This window comes from Sus scrofa, chromosome 1, assembly GCF_000003025.6.
Source record: "Sus scrofa isolate TJ Tabasco breed Duroc chromosome 1, Sscrofa11.1, whole genome shotgun sequence".
NCBI lineage: Eukaryota > Metazoa > Chordata > Mammalia > Artiodactyla > Suidae > Sus > Sus scrofa.
In genome coordinates this window covers 146,141,691-146,158,669 of record NC_010443.5, presented here as the reverse complement: position 1 = coordinate 146,158,669, position 16,979 = coordinate 146,141,691, and the positions used below count along the sequence as shown (strand labels likewise).

The 16,979-nt window shown below is 39.5% G+C and overlaps 1 protein-coding gene across 1 annotated transcript in view; it reads left to right on the top strand.

Moving 5' to 3' along the window:
• Positions 1–16,979, top strand: part of ATP9B (ATPase phospholipid transporting 9B (putative)) — a 205,873-nt gene that overhangs the window by 70,178 nt on the left and 118,716 nt on the right. Inside the window, 2 exon segments of the mRNA XM_013985712.2 lie at positions 4,220–4,314; positions 16,329–16,409. Coding sequence (XP_013841166.2) covers positions 4,220–4,314; positions 16,329–16,409 — 176 coding nt within the window.

The following is a 16,979-nucleotide window of genomic DNA, read 5'->3' as shown; positions in this document are numbered from 1 at the left end:
CTGTGCCCTTCATCTATGTCTACTTTTTCACTATACCATCTTTGTCTTGATTACTATATCATTATAGTCATTTTTTTCAATGTTAGTGAATGGTGTTAAAATACACATAACATGAAATACACATAACCTCCAGCCCCTGGTATTCTACTTTCTGTCTATGAATTTGACTACTCTTAAGAACTTCATGTAAGTGGACTGATACAGTATTTGTCTTTTTGTGACTGGCTTACTTCACTGAGTATAATGTCCTCAAGATTGAACCATGTTGTATATTGCAAAATTTCTGTCCTTTTTAAGACTGAATAATATTTTATTATATGTATGTACCACATTTTTTTAATCCATTCATCTGTCAATGGACACTTGCATTGCTTCCATATTTTATTTATGGTAAATAATGCTACTATGAACATGAGTTTAAAAATGTCTCTTTGAGACTCTGCTTTCAGTTCTTTTGGGCATGCACCCAGAAGTGGAATTGCTAGGTCATACGGTATTTCTTGTAAAAACTTTTTAAGAAATTGCCATACTGTTTTGCATTGAAGATCTTTTTCCATCCTTTCACTTTCAACCTCTTTGTGACTTTGGATATTAAGTGAGTCTATTGTAGACAGCATATGGTTTTTATCCATTCTGCCAATCTCTGTCTTTGATAGGGTTGTTTACCCCATTTACATTTAAAGTAATTACCAATAAGGAGTGATTTCTTTCATTGTGCAGTTTATTTTCCGTATACCTTATAGCTTTTTTTGTCCATCACTTCCTAATTACTGTCTTTTTTTGGTTGACATAGTGAAATATATAAATTCCTTTTTCAATTCCTGTTGAGTATATTCTATATAGCTATTTTTGTGTGTGTGTGGTTACCATAGGGATTACATTTAATATCCTAAAATTAAAACATGATTTAAATTTATAGCAGCTTTACTTCAATAATATATACAAACCCTACTCCTTTACAGTTCTATTCCCATCCTTTCAGTTGTTGATGTCAAAAAAATTACGTCATACACTGTGTGCCCCAAAGCATAAAGTAATAGCTGTTTAAACTGTATTAGCCTCTTAAATGATGTAGAAAATAAGATTAGGAGTTACAAACCAAAGTTACAGTAATTCTAGCTTTTAAACTAATAATTTTTTTCTTTAAAGTTATTGATCTCTTAAATCACATAGAAAACAAAAAGTACAATTACAAACCATTGTTACAAGAAAGTTACTAGCTTTTATAATTGTCCATGCATTAATAACCTTAATTGAGATCTTTATTTTTCCACACATCTTCAAGTTACTGTTGATTCATTTCACCTGAAGGCCTCCCTTGAGTATTTCTTGCAGGGCAGGTCTAGTCGTCACCAGCTTCCTCAGCTTTTGTTTATTTGAGGATGTCTGGATTTTCTCTCACATTGAAGAGCAGTTTTGCTAGATATGATGTTTGGTTGACCATTTATTTTCTTTTAGCACTCCGAGTTTATTGGCACACTGCCTTCTGGCTTCCATATAAATGACTTCTCTTTCTGATGAGAAATCTGCTAGATATCTTATTGCTGATCCCTTCTATGTAATGATTTTCTTCTCTCTTGCTGTTTTGAAGATTTTGTCTTTTGGAAGTTTGCTTATAATGTGTCTTGGTGTGGGTCTATTTGAGTTCATATTACAGACATACCTCAGAGATACTGCAGGTTTGGTTCCAGACCATAGCAATATAGTGAATATCAATAAAGTGAGTTACCCAGATTTTTTGGTTTCCTGGTATGTGTAAAAGTTATATTTACACCATACTGTAGTCTATTAAGTGTGCAATAGCATTATGTCTAAAACAAAATACAGATCTTAAAAGATGTAGAACAGAAATAATTACAGTAGTAAAATCTAAGAACACTGATCACAGATCATTACAACAAATATAAAAATAGCAAAAAGTTTAAAATATTGCAAGAATTATCAAAATATGACAGAGACATGAATACAGCAAATGCTGTTGGAAGAATGGCACTGATAGAGTTACTCAGTGCAGAGTTGCCACAAACTTACAAAGTTGTAAAAAATGTAATATTTTCAAAGTGCTACCAAATGAGGTGTGTTTTACTTGGATTTTGTTAGGGTTGTTGCAAGTATATATTTGTGTCTTTCACCAAATCTGGGAAGTTTTCAGCCATTATTTCTTCAGATGCTCTCATGGTTCTTTCTCTGTCTTATTCTTCTGGGACTGCCGTGGTGCATATGTCAGTCCATGTGGTGGTGTTCCATAGGACTCTTAGTCTTTGTTCACTTTTTTCCTTCTGTTCCTCAGACTGGATCATTTCCATCGTCCTGTATTCAGGTTTGCTAATTCTTTGTTCTCTCTGCTCAAATCTGCCTCCCTCTAGTGAATTTTCATTGCACTTGATTTTCTTTTTCATTTGTTTTTAGGTTTTCTCTCTCTTTATTTATATTTCCATCTTGTTCAGTGTTTTCTTGACTTTCTCCACATCTTTCTTTAGTTGTTTGAGCATGGTTTTAGATAGTTGCTTTAAAGTCTTTGTCTAGTAGAACTACCATCAAGTCTTTTTTGAGGACTGTCCCTGTTGATTAATTTTCCCCATAAATTGGCCATACTCTCCTGTTTATTTGCATGCCTTGTGATTTTTTTTTTTTTTGAACACTGGACATTTTAATCTAATAATTTGGTAAATTTGGAGAACTGATTGTCTCCCAGTGGTAGGACAGCTTGATTCTCTAACATAACAGTAATAGGATTGGAGTGAAACTCCTCAAATACTGTAGCTCATTCAGTGCGCATGCATGCGTGCGTGCGCGCGCACACACACACACACACCCACACCCACAGCCAGACATACCTAATTGACAGTCTCCTTCTGAGGATGGTAGGGTACCTATTCATTGCCTTGAAATGTAGTTAAATAACAACAGGAATCAGTGCTTTCTTACAGGAACTTTTCCACCAGGTGAGCCAGCTAGATCCAAAGAGCAGAAGCCTCTCACTTTACATTTTTTTTTCTAGGTAAAATGTGAAAAGGGAGGTTAGACTACTGCTTTCCACAACCTCTGGTGCAGTAATGGATCTCTCTAGTGAGCACTGAGCATAAAGGGCTGGCTGTGGGCATCAGAGCAGAGCAGGACCTTATGTTTCTGGATGGAAGCAGGGCAGCAGTGGGAGGGTCGGTGAAGTCTGATCTGGGACCTGGGTGCAGGATCCAACTTATATGACCCACAGAGGGAAGGGGAGCTGGTTGGCTTGGACCGTGAGTATTCAGTCAGTGACATGCAGAACCAGGCCCTCCAGCAGATAAATTGGAAGGGGTAGGGAAGGCCTATGATCACAAGTGACTTTAAAGACTTCCCCAGAGTGGGCAAGGCCCAGCAGTGGTGCTAAGGATGCACATTTTGGTGGTAAACTGAAGCAGAACTGGGAAGTGCAAGTGGTAGTACTGCTACTTTACAAGCAGGGCAGGGGACTGTGATGGGTGGGGCTCACACAGCGTCTCCTGAAAGATCCCACAGTTGGTACCAGGTGGACATGTGCTTGTGTGGCTTTCTGAAACTATTTCATTTTATAATTAAATTTTTGAAAAACCTCAGAAGTCACTTGAATTCATTTTGTGATTTAATTACTAATTTGCTGCATTGTTTTATATGCTTACTTTTATTTTTTAGTGATCACTTTGTTAAGGTTTGACATAATTTGGCTTTTTAATGATTTTAATTGAATTATTTAAATAATTTCAAAGTGAATAGTGTAAACTAGGATGTCCTCAGAAGGGTGTTGCTTCCATTCCAGTCCCATTCCCTGTTCCCTTCCTCCGTCTGTGGTAGTGTCCCTATGTACACACACTCACACAGACACACACACATGCACACCATCCCCACCTTGTTCTTCAGGAGGTGGTGTTACTTTGTTCCCAGTATCATGCAGCTGGCGTTTTTCATTTCACAATTTATATCCTAGAGAGGTTTTGCAGATTATCTATCTATCTATCTATACACATATATATAAAATAAAATAAAATACCTTTAGTCAAGAAGGCCAAATAGGAGATAAGTTATTAAACAGTTAATGACCTATGTCTTTTTAGCAAACACATTTTGTAAGTCAAATAAATAAAGACTTGTGAGGATTTTTTTTCATGGTACCCTCTAGATATATCATTTCTGTACCCCACTGTGCCTTAAATAATGGTTTTAAGTACCTACAACTCAGGAACTTTTCTCTTATTTCAAGGTTCATGTTTTATTCGAACTGATCAACTAGATGGTGAAACCGACTGGAAGCTCAAAGTGGCGGTGAGCTGCACGCAGAGGCTGCCAGCCCTGGGGGTGAGCACTGTCATTACTCCCTCATTTATAGTGATCTTTTTCTCTATAGTAAGGTCAGTTCTGTTTATACCAATTAACTTAATTAATGGTTTGATAATTTTTGAAAATAATTTTTTCATTACTAAATTCATTGAAAATTATGCCCATGTAATTTCTCTGGTGTCTTAGACCAGTTTGAAGTGTAGTTTCGAGTGTTCCTGTTGGCTTGACTCTTAGGTTTTCTTTCTTTTCTTTCCCTTCCCTTTTTGTTTTTCTTTTAAAACCCTCTCATTTGAGTAATCTTTGAAGTTGAGGACTCTTGGTGGGGGTTAGAAGAGTGACTGACTCCAGGAGTCCTTGAGACACTGCTTTGGCAGAACCCAGATGGGCTTTCCCCTTTGAAGGGGAGACTTCTCTGAGTGGGGGGGAAGTGAAGAGTTGCTGCGTTTCAGCAGCGAGAGAAGGAGACAGACACCCTTGCTTGTCTTGCTTGGCCTGTGTGACCTGGGAAGTAGGCAAGAGGTGGACTAGAGGAAACCATGCTTATGGATTTAGAGTTCTCGGTGATTTCTCACTAGTGCTGCGAGTTTCCTAAGCTGCTAGACAGCCTTTTTTTTTTTTAATTAAAAATTTTTTTTTTTTTTTTTTTTTTTAGCAAAACCACAGTTGTGGCCATTTGGTATTTATTTTGTGTTATATGTGCTATTTATGTGAATGAGAGAAGCTTTATCTTACATGGTTTGCTGATATTCATTGGAAAGGTGAAGACAGACTGAGATTGTCTAAAGAATGACCTTGGACCCAAGCAGTTGTTGGTTAAGGGAAGAGAAGTGAATACTCTAGGTTTGGTCACTTTCCTTAGTTTGGTTGGATCTGGGTAGCAGTAGCTGCCTGTATTGCACATAGTTTATAGTTAATCACTGTGAATAGCAGGAGCCTCCCTCATTCTTGTACTTCTTGGACTGTTTGGAAACTAAATATGTTGACATGTATAAGACTTGGCAATATTTTGATTCTTTAGGTATTTTTGATTGCTTATACTTTAGGTAGTCCCTAGGTTGAAATTCATTCCTTCATGTGTTTTATATATCTTTTCCACAATCTGCTGGCTGCTAACAAGAGTTGCTTCTTCTGTCTGGTGTTATACCATTTCATGTACAATTGAAGAATCTTGCACCGTAGTCTTCCACATCCTCCTCCTCATCCTTTTTGTGTTATTGTCTCATCCATTTTACTCCTATAAACCACGCATTACTTTTTGTTTGTTTAAGGTAGTCAAGTATATTAAAATGATATTAAAAAGTGAAAACTATCTTTTCCGTTTTTCCCTACCTTTACCAGTTCCTGGGCTCCTCTTTCCTGTGTGGATGTTGTTTTCCTTCGACTCAAAGAGCTTCTTTGAACACATATTGTAGGAGAAGTCTGCTAGGTTAATTGTTACAGTTTTGTTTGAAGGATGTCTATTTCACCTGTGTTTTTGAAAATATTTTTCTATGCATACCACTGCTTTCCTGAACTGTTCTTTGTGCTTGTCCTTATCGTTTCCCTGTGGTTCTGCTCTGGGCATTTGAAAGACTTTGGTGATGGCTTTTAGTTTGTCTTGCTTAGGTTTGTTCTCTTCTTGTATCTCTGGGTTTGTGGCTTATTCTTCTCTATCCTCCTTCCTGCCCAGGCCCCACTCACTCTCTAGGACAAGAACGACACACATGTTAAACTTGACATTCCCGCAGGTATCCAGCTTCTCCTGCTCTCTTCTCTGCCTTGTTTTATTTCTGTGACTCAGTTTTGATTGTGTCTGTTGCTCTCTCTTTAAATTTGCTAATTTTATCTTGTTCAGGATCTAGTCTTCTGTTAAGACCAACTTAACAATTTTTTATCCCCAAATTTTTTTATATTTTTAATCTCTGGAATTAGGTTCCATGTATTCACTCAATTTTGTTATTGTTTAAATATTTTTCTCTCCTAATGTGTTCATAGTTTCATTTAAATCTTTCTGCAGTTTATAGTATTTATTCTTTGTCTGTTAATTCCATTGTCTCTCTTATCTCTGGGATGTCGCTTTATCCCACCCAGGGTGGGTGTTAGTGGATGGAAACAGACTCAGGGAACACTGCAGATCACTGCCACTCCTTTCCTCTCTGTTCCCTTCCATTGTTGGCACAATCCAGCTGCCATACTTCCTTGGGCTCTGTTGTTCCTAAATTTACAAAGACTGTAGCCTTCCACTTGGCTTTCCCCAGCCCCCTGGTACAGAACCTCCCTTTTATGCAGGAAGAGGCCTCCCGTGGGGCTCGCACCTGTGATACCTTCTCCTGAGGGTCATAGGCCTGCCATTCTGCCAGAAGCACTGGGTCCTGTGTCTGAAAACAGCTGTCTCATATATTTTGCTCGTTTTACAGTGTCTTTAGTGGGGCAAGTTTCATACCAGTTATAAAAATATAGCTTGTAGAAGTCCTTGATTAATTCTTAGTGAGAAATCTAAATGTCTTTCGGACTAAGCCTCATGACATTTCAAATTATAATTAAAAGATGGTCCCGCAAGCATAAGATTTTAAAAATACCACACCAGTGGGTCTTTATTATTGGAGGAGTGGCTTATTTTAGGGACACACCTGCCAGGAGGATGAGGTGCCCCCTGGGCCATGTTACCACTGCCCAGAGTGTGCTTCATGCCACTGTCCTCTCTCTTACCTCACAGCTTTCTTTGCATTTCAGGCTAACCAGCCCCCTCTCTTAGGACCCATTCTTTCAAAAATGAGATGGAGTTGAATTTTTCCTGATTATAATAGTAGTGTATGCATTGAAAATAGTATATAAATCATAAGGAAGATGAAAAAAATCACTGCTTAGCTTTGGCTGCCATTCACACATGGCACAGATTCTTCCTGAGGGTGCCCTTCCCCTTGCCACACACAGGCACAGTTGGATAAAGCTGTGTATACTTTTTCCTGTTAAGATATTTATTCAGCAGTATGTTTGGTTATGTTAGAAACTGTCCACCTCTATAGGTGCTTTTTAACTATAACTGATGTAACCAGCCTTGTATCAGTGAACATGTCAGTCAGTACTTTTGATGTTTTATGAATAGGATTAGAGATCAAAAGATAGGCATATTTCAGGGATTTTGATTCTTTTGACAAAATAGACTCCAGTGACTCATACATCTCCTATGTATTAATTAGTCAATTGACCTGTCAGTCTTCTCTGATGACTGTGAAAATGACACCCTGTTGAAATTTTCATTTAATTTTTTTGTGAAGTTGGAGATATCTTATTTAAGAAACTATATTTCTCATATTTTTATAAGTTTCTGTTGATGTTGTCTGCCGATTTTCCTGTTGTATTTTTTAAAAGAGGTCTTTATATGCAGTTGCTAATCATTTTTCATCTTTTCACTTTGCTTTAATCTCTTCTAAATATCTTTGGTTATAGTCTCTTTCATCTGCATAAAAGTTATGCGTGCTTATATAATGTGACCTACTAGTAATTTTAAAATAGTCTTTAAAATGATTACTTATATGGAGTCCCTGTCGTGGCTCAGCAGTTAGTGAACCCGACTAGCATCCATAAGGACACGGGTTCGATCCCTGGCCTCCCTCAGTGGGTTAAGGATCTGGCGTTGCCGTGAGCTGTGGTGTAGGTTGCAGATGCGGCTCCAATCCCATGCTGCTGTGGCTCTGGTGTAGGCTGGTGGCTACAGTTCCGATTGGATCCCTAGCCTGGGAACCTCCATATGCCTCAGGTGTGGCCCTAAAAGACAAAAAGACCAAAAAAAAGGTTACTTATATACTGTGATAGAGGTGCTAATAATCACTACAGTGACAATCATATTACAATACATAAATATATTGTTAACTTATATACCTTAAATTTACACAGTGTGTTATGTCAAATATATTTCAGTAAAAATATTTGAAAAATAGGTACTGTACTGCCTTTGGTTTTATGCAAACACTATTTCCACTCCATGATTATATTTCAATGATTACTTTTAAAATAATTCCAGGTTTACACAGGAAATCGCCAATCCATCTAGCATTTGTTTTGAGTCAAGCTGTGAGTAGGAAATCAAACTTAAAAACAACCTGCTGGCCAGTCACAGCAGTATGTTTGCTGAATAGCTCACTGTTTTAGCACAGATTTTAAATTGCTCTTGGTGGTTCCTGTTTTAAACTCTTGACATCACTGTGTGAGTTGTCCAGGATTCGCCAAACCTTTGCAGAGTACGTGTTGCAAATCACTTCTCCCAGTATGTTTCCTGGCTTTTTGCTTTAAAATATCTTTTGCCATATAAATGTTTTAAATTTTATTTAAGTAAATATTTATCTGTTTTCCTTTTTGCTTGTGGGTTTTGCGCTGTGCCCAGAAGGCTGTTCCCCACCATGTTCATTGATCATTCAACCACTGTGATGTTTGTCAGCGGGTAGTCTAAAAGGGAGAGGCTGGTCATTAGCATTTATTGTCTTGTAATTATTAAAATATTCCCTGCACACAGACCATGAAGAAGGAAGTTCAGTCATGTTGCTAAATCTGTGTGGTTGAAAGATAGTTTTACGAGTGAGGCCAAGTAGGCTCTTTGATGACAGCCCGCAGCTGGGCCTGAGTTTTCTCTACACCGTCTCCTCTGCTCTTTCTGGCCTCACTGAGATTCCCTGTGTTTTCTACTTGCTTTCCTTCTTTTTTTCACATGGCAAGATAAGCTGTGTGGTGCTTTGTTACTGAAGACCCCCAGCTTTCAGGTCTCAACTACTTGTTCAGATGGTTTATTTTTAATCCTGAGACAGTTGTGAAGCCTCTTGACTCTAATGTAGCTGGAGCCCATTGCTGGGTTTTTGCTGCTTCTTTTTCCACCTGTGTGTCCTTTTTTTTTTTTTTTACTCTAGCATACATCCTCAAGTAATCTTTCCAGGATTGAAGTGGGAGAAGAGATCAGGAAGCCCAAGTGACTGGAAGGGTTTCTGTCTGCCCTTAGGCCTGTCTGGGGGCTCTACTCCCAGGAGTTCCCCTGCTGGCAGGGACACCTGGAAACAGTGGCACAAAGTGACCATTTGTAATGGGCTTCACTTGTTGAGTGTTAGAAAAGAAATTCAGTGTTAAGACACTGTATTAGGAAGAATTTTTCTGAAAGAAAAACTAAAAAACAAGTATGTGATATGTGGAGCGTGGGTCCACAGTGAGAGAGACTACATGTGGAGCAGGGGCCTGCAGAAGGCAGGTAGCAAGGTCCACACCTTGATCATGGTGGTATCATAGGTGTGTACTTGTAGTAAAATGCAGAAAGTTGTACACTTTAAATATGCAGAATTTATTGCTTATAACTTATATTTTAAGAAAACATTTAAAATTCTACTGTGATATTATCTAATATCTTTGAATGGTCCCTTTGCCATGATCACAGGAAGTACATTTTATTATATTCAATATTATAAGGATGTTTTTCTCATTTTTATTCATGACAGATATGTATAAATTGCAAAATACTTAGAAAGTTAGATTGTACAGTTCATACAATGCAAATTTTAAAAGTTTATGGCTGATACACTTTGATGGAGAGTGCGTTAAGCATTTGGGTGAAATAACTGGAAAATGAAGGTATTTTCAGTTTTGATATCATAAAGCCAAAAAGCTATGTACTTTTGGGAAAAGGAAGTTTATCTGAATTTGTGATTCATCCATCAGTTTAAATTTGTACCTTCATATAATTTGGCATATTATATATAGACTTTTTCATAGAAAAGAAAGCTCTAATTTCATTATGGATATAGGCAAGGCAATTTGGTTTTTCATTTACACTGCCCATCACTATCACTCATTTTGACTTTTCTGTCTCTCTAATGTAGTGGATTTAGGGACTATTTGGTGTCATTCGCCGTTTGTCTCATCCTCAGTGGAGCATTGTGTCCATGGTGACATCAAGAATGAGTAAACCTGGAGTTCCCGTCGTGGCGCAGTGGTTAACGAATCCGACTAGGAACCATGAGGTTGCGGGTTCGGTCCCTGGCCTTGCTCAGTGGGTTAAGGATCCGGCGTTGCCGTGAGCTGTGGTGTAGGTTGCAGACGCGGCTCGGATCCCGCGTTGCTGTGGCTCTGGCGTAGGCCGGTGGCTACAGCTCCGATTCAGCCCCTAGCCTGGGAACCTCCATATGCCGCGGGAGCGGCCCAAGAAATAGCAACAATAACAACAACAAAAAAGACAAAAAGACAAAAAAAAAAAAAAAAAAAAAAAAAGAATGAGTAAACCTGCAGACCCTAGAGCTCTTTCTAAAGAACTGAGGATGCCGCCAAGAATTGCGTTGTGTTCCAGAGTAGCTAATGTAATGACAGCATTAACACCCTAGGCAGCCACTTGCTGGGAGCTGTGCTGCAGGTCCCATAGTGGCAGGTTTGGTTTCTTACTGCTGCAGAGGTGACTGGAAGGAATGCGTTTCAGGCACCAGAGACATTTGGGAAATGCGTTTCTGGCTTTTGTGATCAGGCAAATTTATTAACAACAATGAGGTCACAACAATTTTCAATAAATCATGACTTGCTGATTTATTTCAAAAGATCCATATAGCAGTAAACAATACCATTTACATTTAATTAGTTTTATTGAACGAAAGGCAATTTTATTTGTAATGAACCACATGTTATGATTAAGGATGTATTTTAATGACCTTTAAGTAATGCGAACAAATGTTGCCCTTGACCTAATAGCAGAGGCTTTCCTACATTATTGAAAACTTCAGAATGATTTTTAAATTATCATGAAACGCTTCGAATGACATTCTCATTATTGTGCCATTATTCAGTCATTTGATGTCTAATATACTAGATGAAATGCATTCTCTAAATGTTCATGTGCATGTCGAAATATGGAGATTGTTGCCAGGCAGTTCTTTATTTCCATGTATCAAAAGGTAGTCCGTTATGTAAGAACTTCATTTTTTGAAAATTGCTGTGATGGTGTAGTACTTCAATGATCGGTGATCCTCAAACTTGCCTTATCTCAGGAAGTGGTTGGCTGCTTATTAAACATCTTGGCTGTCTTTCCATATGTCTAAAATTATTATACAGTGTATTTCTTCTTGTGTGAACTAGCTTGACTTAATTAACTTGAAGAGGCATTTTTATTAGCTAACATATAATAAGCCACAATAGCAGACCCACTGTGGTGAACTGGTGTGTTTTGAACTCGGTGGTTACAGTGGCATGTTCTGTGGAGGATCATTCTGAGCGTAGCTTTGGGGGTTCAGTCATGAGGCTCTATCCCTGCCTATGATTTTGGAAGTAGTGCATCCCACGTGTTTATTATATTCTGCTCTAAGGTCTAGAGTGGTCTGTTTCCTGCACTGATACATCCCAAACCAAGAGAGGTTTCTTCTCCCTCACGTAACAGCCCAGAGGTGGGTGGTCCAAGGCTGGGGAGGGGGGTGTGCAGCTCTTTCTCCCTAAGTGACCTTCAGCTGTGCCCCAGGGTCTGCTCCCTGCAGCTGGGACATCAAGAGGGGAGAGCGTGGAGCTGGGGCCCACAGCCCCTCAGAAGGAGCTGTGTGCAGAGACCTGGCTGTGCCCAGCGCGGGATTGGAAGGTTTGCCTCTAGGAGATGGAAACATGCAGAGTAGTCTCTGTCCCACTGCCTGCGTTTGTTTTCCGTCAAGTTTCTTTCATTTCTTCCTTCACGTCCTACTGGGTGGCTTGCACTAAGACTTTTCAGTTGGTTCTCTTGGAGGGTTTCCCTGCCTTCAGAGCAAGGGGCTCCATACAGAATTGTGGTTGTGATTACCATTTTTATTAGAATCAGTTATTTCCCACTTGTTCTTCGAGGAACTAGAAGCAACTTGAAAATTTATGTCCCTCACCTTGATTAAAGTAGGAAATAAATGAAATGTGAACTGCAAAATAGTAAATATGTCTTCTAGGAAGAAAAGAAGGCTCATCATTTTTAGATTGTGGCCTGTTTCTATTGAAAAATATTTTCTGGGAGGGAATGAAGCTTGGCATCCAGCTCATCAGTCAGAGCTCCTGCTGACAGGGCCTGTGACCAGGAGGGGCCCTCCTGACAGGGAGTGGAGAGGCAGCAGGAGCCTGCATGGAAGCGACAGCAAAGGGAAGACCTGTATTGACCAGAAACTGAGCCTCCGTGAATAAGGAGTTGCAGGAACACCAAGACTGAATATGGGTCTCTAGTACATTGTAAGAAACCTGAGAGCATGTTATAGTCCAGACAGAAGCTAAGGAAAAAGGCAGAGAGGAAAGTAAGACCTCTTAGAAAGACACGTGATTGAGTCTCTCAGAACGAAGGAGGGAACAGAGTGGTGGTTAGTGGATCTAGCTTGGTCCCCAGCACTACCTGTAATCCTTTCCTCTGTGTGGTTTTTAAATGTATTGAGGTAAAATTGGCATACAATAAATTGCACTGTTAAACTGAACTCTTTAATACGCCAATGAGACCATCACCGTAGTATAGCAAAACACCTGTTGCTGCCAACCTTTAATCCTGTGTGTGTGTGTGTGTGTGTGTGTGTGTGTGTGTGTGTGTGTGTGGTCAGCGGTAGTTCCTTTCATCCATGGCCAGGTTTCACACTTTTCCACTCTCCTTTAATTTCTGATCCCCCTACCTTTCTCTCGTCAGATGTCTTGCCTTACAGAGAAAAATGATTATATCCAATGGAAATTCCCTACATTTCCCACCAGTAAAGAAACAGTGTTGTCCCTCTTGGCACCCACCCGTTTACCTGGTAACTGTTACAGCCAAGACTGGTTCCTTCTCCCCTCCTATCTGAGGGTAAGTCTTCCACACCTCACTAACCCTGCCTTCAAGACCTTGATGGGCCGGCCGCTCCCTGCCCTTCCTTTTCCTCATGCCCTTCTGCTGGCCTTGTTCTCTTGGGCCTCAGGCCTCCAGCCAACTCTGCTGTCTCACTTGTTCCTTGCTCAGTTTTAGATTGAATATATTTAGAAACCTGTTTTACTTTGTCTATGGGCTTTTTGGCTGTCCCGCTGCATTTTTCTAGTGGTTGCCAGAGGTTGCAACAATGCATTTAACTGAAAGTGTATTGTGAAAAATTAAAGTTGTATCATTTCACATTAAATTAAATTAAGAACCTTGTAATTGAATAGATCCATTTATCCCATTCATCCTTGAGGCTAAAGCACATTGTGCATTTTTTGTATGCATATATTTTTGTATGCATTTACATACTTTTTATATGAAGTATATCTACATATATCATAAACTGTTCTGAAGTTTTATCTGTAAAGAATAAAATGAAAATATGGATTTTTGTTTTTCTTTCGATAGTAACCATTTTTTGTTCTTCACCATTCCTTCCTAAAGATCTGAGTTTCTCCTGAATATCATTTCACTTCAGCCTAGAGAACTTGTTAGTATTTCTAGTAATTTTGTCTACTAGCAGTGAATTCTCATTTTCATTTATTCAAAAATATCTTTGTTTCACCTATTTTTGTGAGGAATATTTTTTGCTGAATATTGAATTCTGGGTTGACAAGTTTTTTTCCCCCAAAGCATTTTAAATATTTTGTTCCACTGTGTTCTGCTTTCATTATATGTGATGAGAAATTAGTCTTATTTTGAAAGTTTTTCCTGTATGTACTTTTTCATTTTTCTCTAGGAATTTTAGAGATTTTTCTTTATCTTTTTTTTTTTTTTGGTAGTGACTTTGATAGTTTTAAATTTTACTAATCTGTCTAGGGGTTTCCTGAATCTGCACATTTATGGCTGTCATCCAATTTGGCATATTTTCAGTCATTGTTTCTTCAAATAGCTTTTCCCCACCCACTCTGAGACTGCTCCCAGGAACCCAGCTGTGAACATGTTAGATCCTTTCTGCTCTCAGGCTCTGAAGCCAGGCTCCTTTTCAAGACCTTTTCCTCTGTGTTCTTCAGATTCAGCATCTCTTGACCTGTCTTAAAGTTCACTGACTCTGTTCTGTCATCTCCAATCTGCTCTTAAGCCTATCTAATGAATTTATTTCGGTTGTATTCCCTTCAATTCCAGAATTTCTGGTGGTTTTTTTTTTTTTTTTTTTTTTTTTTTTGTAAATATGTTTTCTTTTTCTATGCTGTGATTTCCTATTTGTTTATTCTTTAGGAGAATGTTTTCCATTAAAAATTTGAGATATTCCAATAACTGCTTTGAAATTCTCATGTCTTAATTCTGATGACTGGTCATCTCATTGTTTGGATTCCACTTGAACATGGAACTTGTGTTCTCTATTCTTCATATGTCTGGACACTTAGGTGGTAGCTTCAACATCACTGGTACATTGTAGAGACTGTTCTTCCAAAGAGTATGGAGTCTTTTGGATTGGTTTTGTTTTACCTAGTACTTACCTTGACAGAAGTCAAACCCCCCAACCCCGGCTTTCCTTTTCTGGCTGAGCTGGACTACCTGCACTCTGTGCCCCATGCACAAGAGCATATGTCTTGGAATGCGAGTGCACAGGACTGGGCCCCCCTGAGGCACTCTCCTCTCTCATGCTGCTGCTGCTGCTGCAGTCACTCTCTCTCTGACCTTTAATGTCTGGAGACCTGTGACTTTCTAAGTGTTAGCAGCCACAAAACGTAAACTCATAAAGATGGCAAACTCTGTGTTTGGAGGACCCTCAACACCACCCCCAGTTTTGATAATTCTCTTGGAGGACTCCCAGGACTCAGCATGTAGGCCCACTTGTAGCCACGATTTATTATGGTGAGAGCACACAAGGCACAGTCAGCAGAAAGAACAGGCATATGGGGTGATATCTCAGGCAGAAGCTTCCAGACTTCCCTCCCAGTGCACTCACAGGATACACTGAACACCTCCAGCAATAAGTGGAAACACGTATGGAAGGTTTCTCCTGGAGACTCACAGGGCCTTTACTAGGGGCTGGACCTGGAGGTACCCTCTGCCTGGCACATACTAAAATCCCAGACCCAGATGCAAAGCAGGCATTGGACATAGGCCATGTTGCTTGGCTAAGCAGTGGTAGGTGCCCTCTCTTACCTAGGAACAGTGGGAACTCTCCTGAGATCCACATTCCCAGGCCCCAGCAAGGGCCAGCCTCTCAAACAGGGCTTTCTCTGGCCTGCTGGGTTAGATTTCTGCACTGCCCACTCACTTGGCCAAGGCATATTTGCAGCAAGAGGACAGGCAGCACTGTTGTCCTACGATCTCGCCTGCACTCTGGGTGCCACAGCCCTTTGGGAGATGAGACAGCGCCCACTCTCTATGATGAGGAACTCAAGCTATCAGGTGTGCTGAGCAGCCCTGGGGTTTCAGATGCCAGCCTTTGGCAGAAGCTCTCGGGGCAGGAGGGCACTATGCAGGCAGTTCTGAGGAGCGCAGGTGACCTTGTCCCACTTCCTCTGCTCCTCCCCAGGGTGGGCCATTGCTTCTGCTGTCACAGCATTTTTGTGTACCAGGCAACATTCCTAACTCTGTCTTTTTAGTCACTCCCTCCTCCCCAGACCTGTCAACCGAAAGGGTTTGACACAACACAAAGCATTTTTTTCAAGAAAATATTTTTATGTAACAACCAGGAAGACACATCATGGTCAGGAATTGGTCAAGAGGAACTTCGAGTCTTTAGACTTTTTCAAGTGGCTTTCAATATCCCCTACCCCTTTCACCCTGACCATTTATCTTGGGAGTGGCCCAGTGTCCATTTCTAGAACAGAGGCACTAAGTAATAAAACTGCCTCATGAGGCATGTGTATGGGAGGAAGTCTTGGGAAGTGGGGCAGGCTCGTGTCCTCTGGGGCAGCCCCAGGTGCTGTGTATAAGTATCTTACAACTGCTTAAGACACATACCTGTCATTAGGTAGTGGATGTCCATGAGAATCAAAAGAAATCTCCACACCTCTGCTGAGCTTAAAAATTGTTTCTTTGAATTATCTTCCATCCTAATTCGTAGAGTTGGCACACAAAATATAAGAAAATCAACCATCACCTTTTATAAATAATATTTGAAAAATATTAATTGGTGATTGAAAAGTTTCCAACTAATTTTGTTTACTTATTATGTAATTAATTCAGATATTCTGCATTCCAGGACCTTTTTTCGATCAGTGCTTATGTTTATGCTCAGAAGCCACAACTGGATATTCATAGTTTTGAAGGCACATTTACCAGGGTAAGTTAAGTCTTTCATTAAACGTAAATATATTCATTAAGTTAAAAATAGCAAACCTGTATTTTGAAAGAGTAATTAAATCAAGTATCAATTCATACAAATTCTGAACTAAAATGTGAAGATCTAGAGAATGTTACAAGTGCTTAGATTTTCTGTATCAAATGTCTTTGGGATACATTCAGTGTCCCAAAGTTTTTTATTTACTTAAAAAGACAAAAAAATTTTTAAAAAATTTTTAGGGCCACACCCACGGTGTATGGAAGTTCCCAGGCTAGGGGTCGAATTGGAGCTCTAGCTGCTGGCTACACCACAGTCACAGCAACACTGGATCCTTAACCCACTGAATGAGGCCAGGGATCAAACCTGTGTCCTCATGGATTCTAGTCAGGTTCATTAACCACTGAGCCACGACAGGAACTCCCCAAAGTTTTTTATTTTAAGCACATTTATTCTTGATAAGATCCTTCTTCCTTAAGATACAGTGAATCAGTAAAATGGAATAATTCAGCTTGTTTGGTTTTGATTTTGGATCATAGTACATTATGATATCCACATCATCTCTTGATTTTT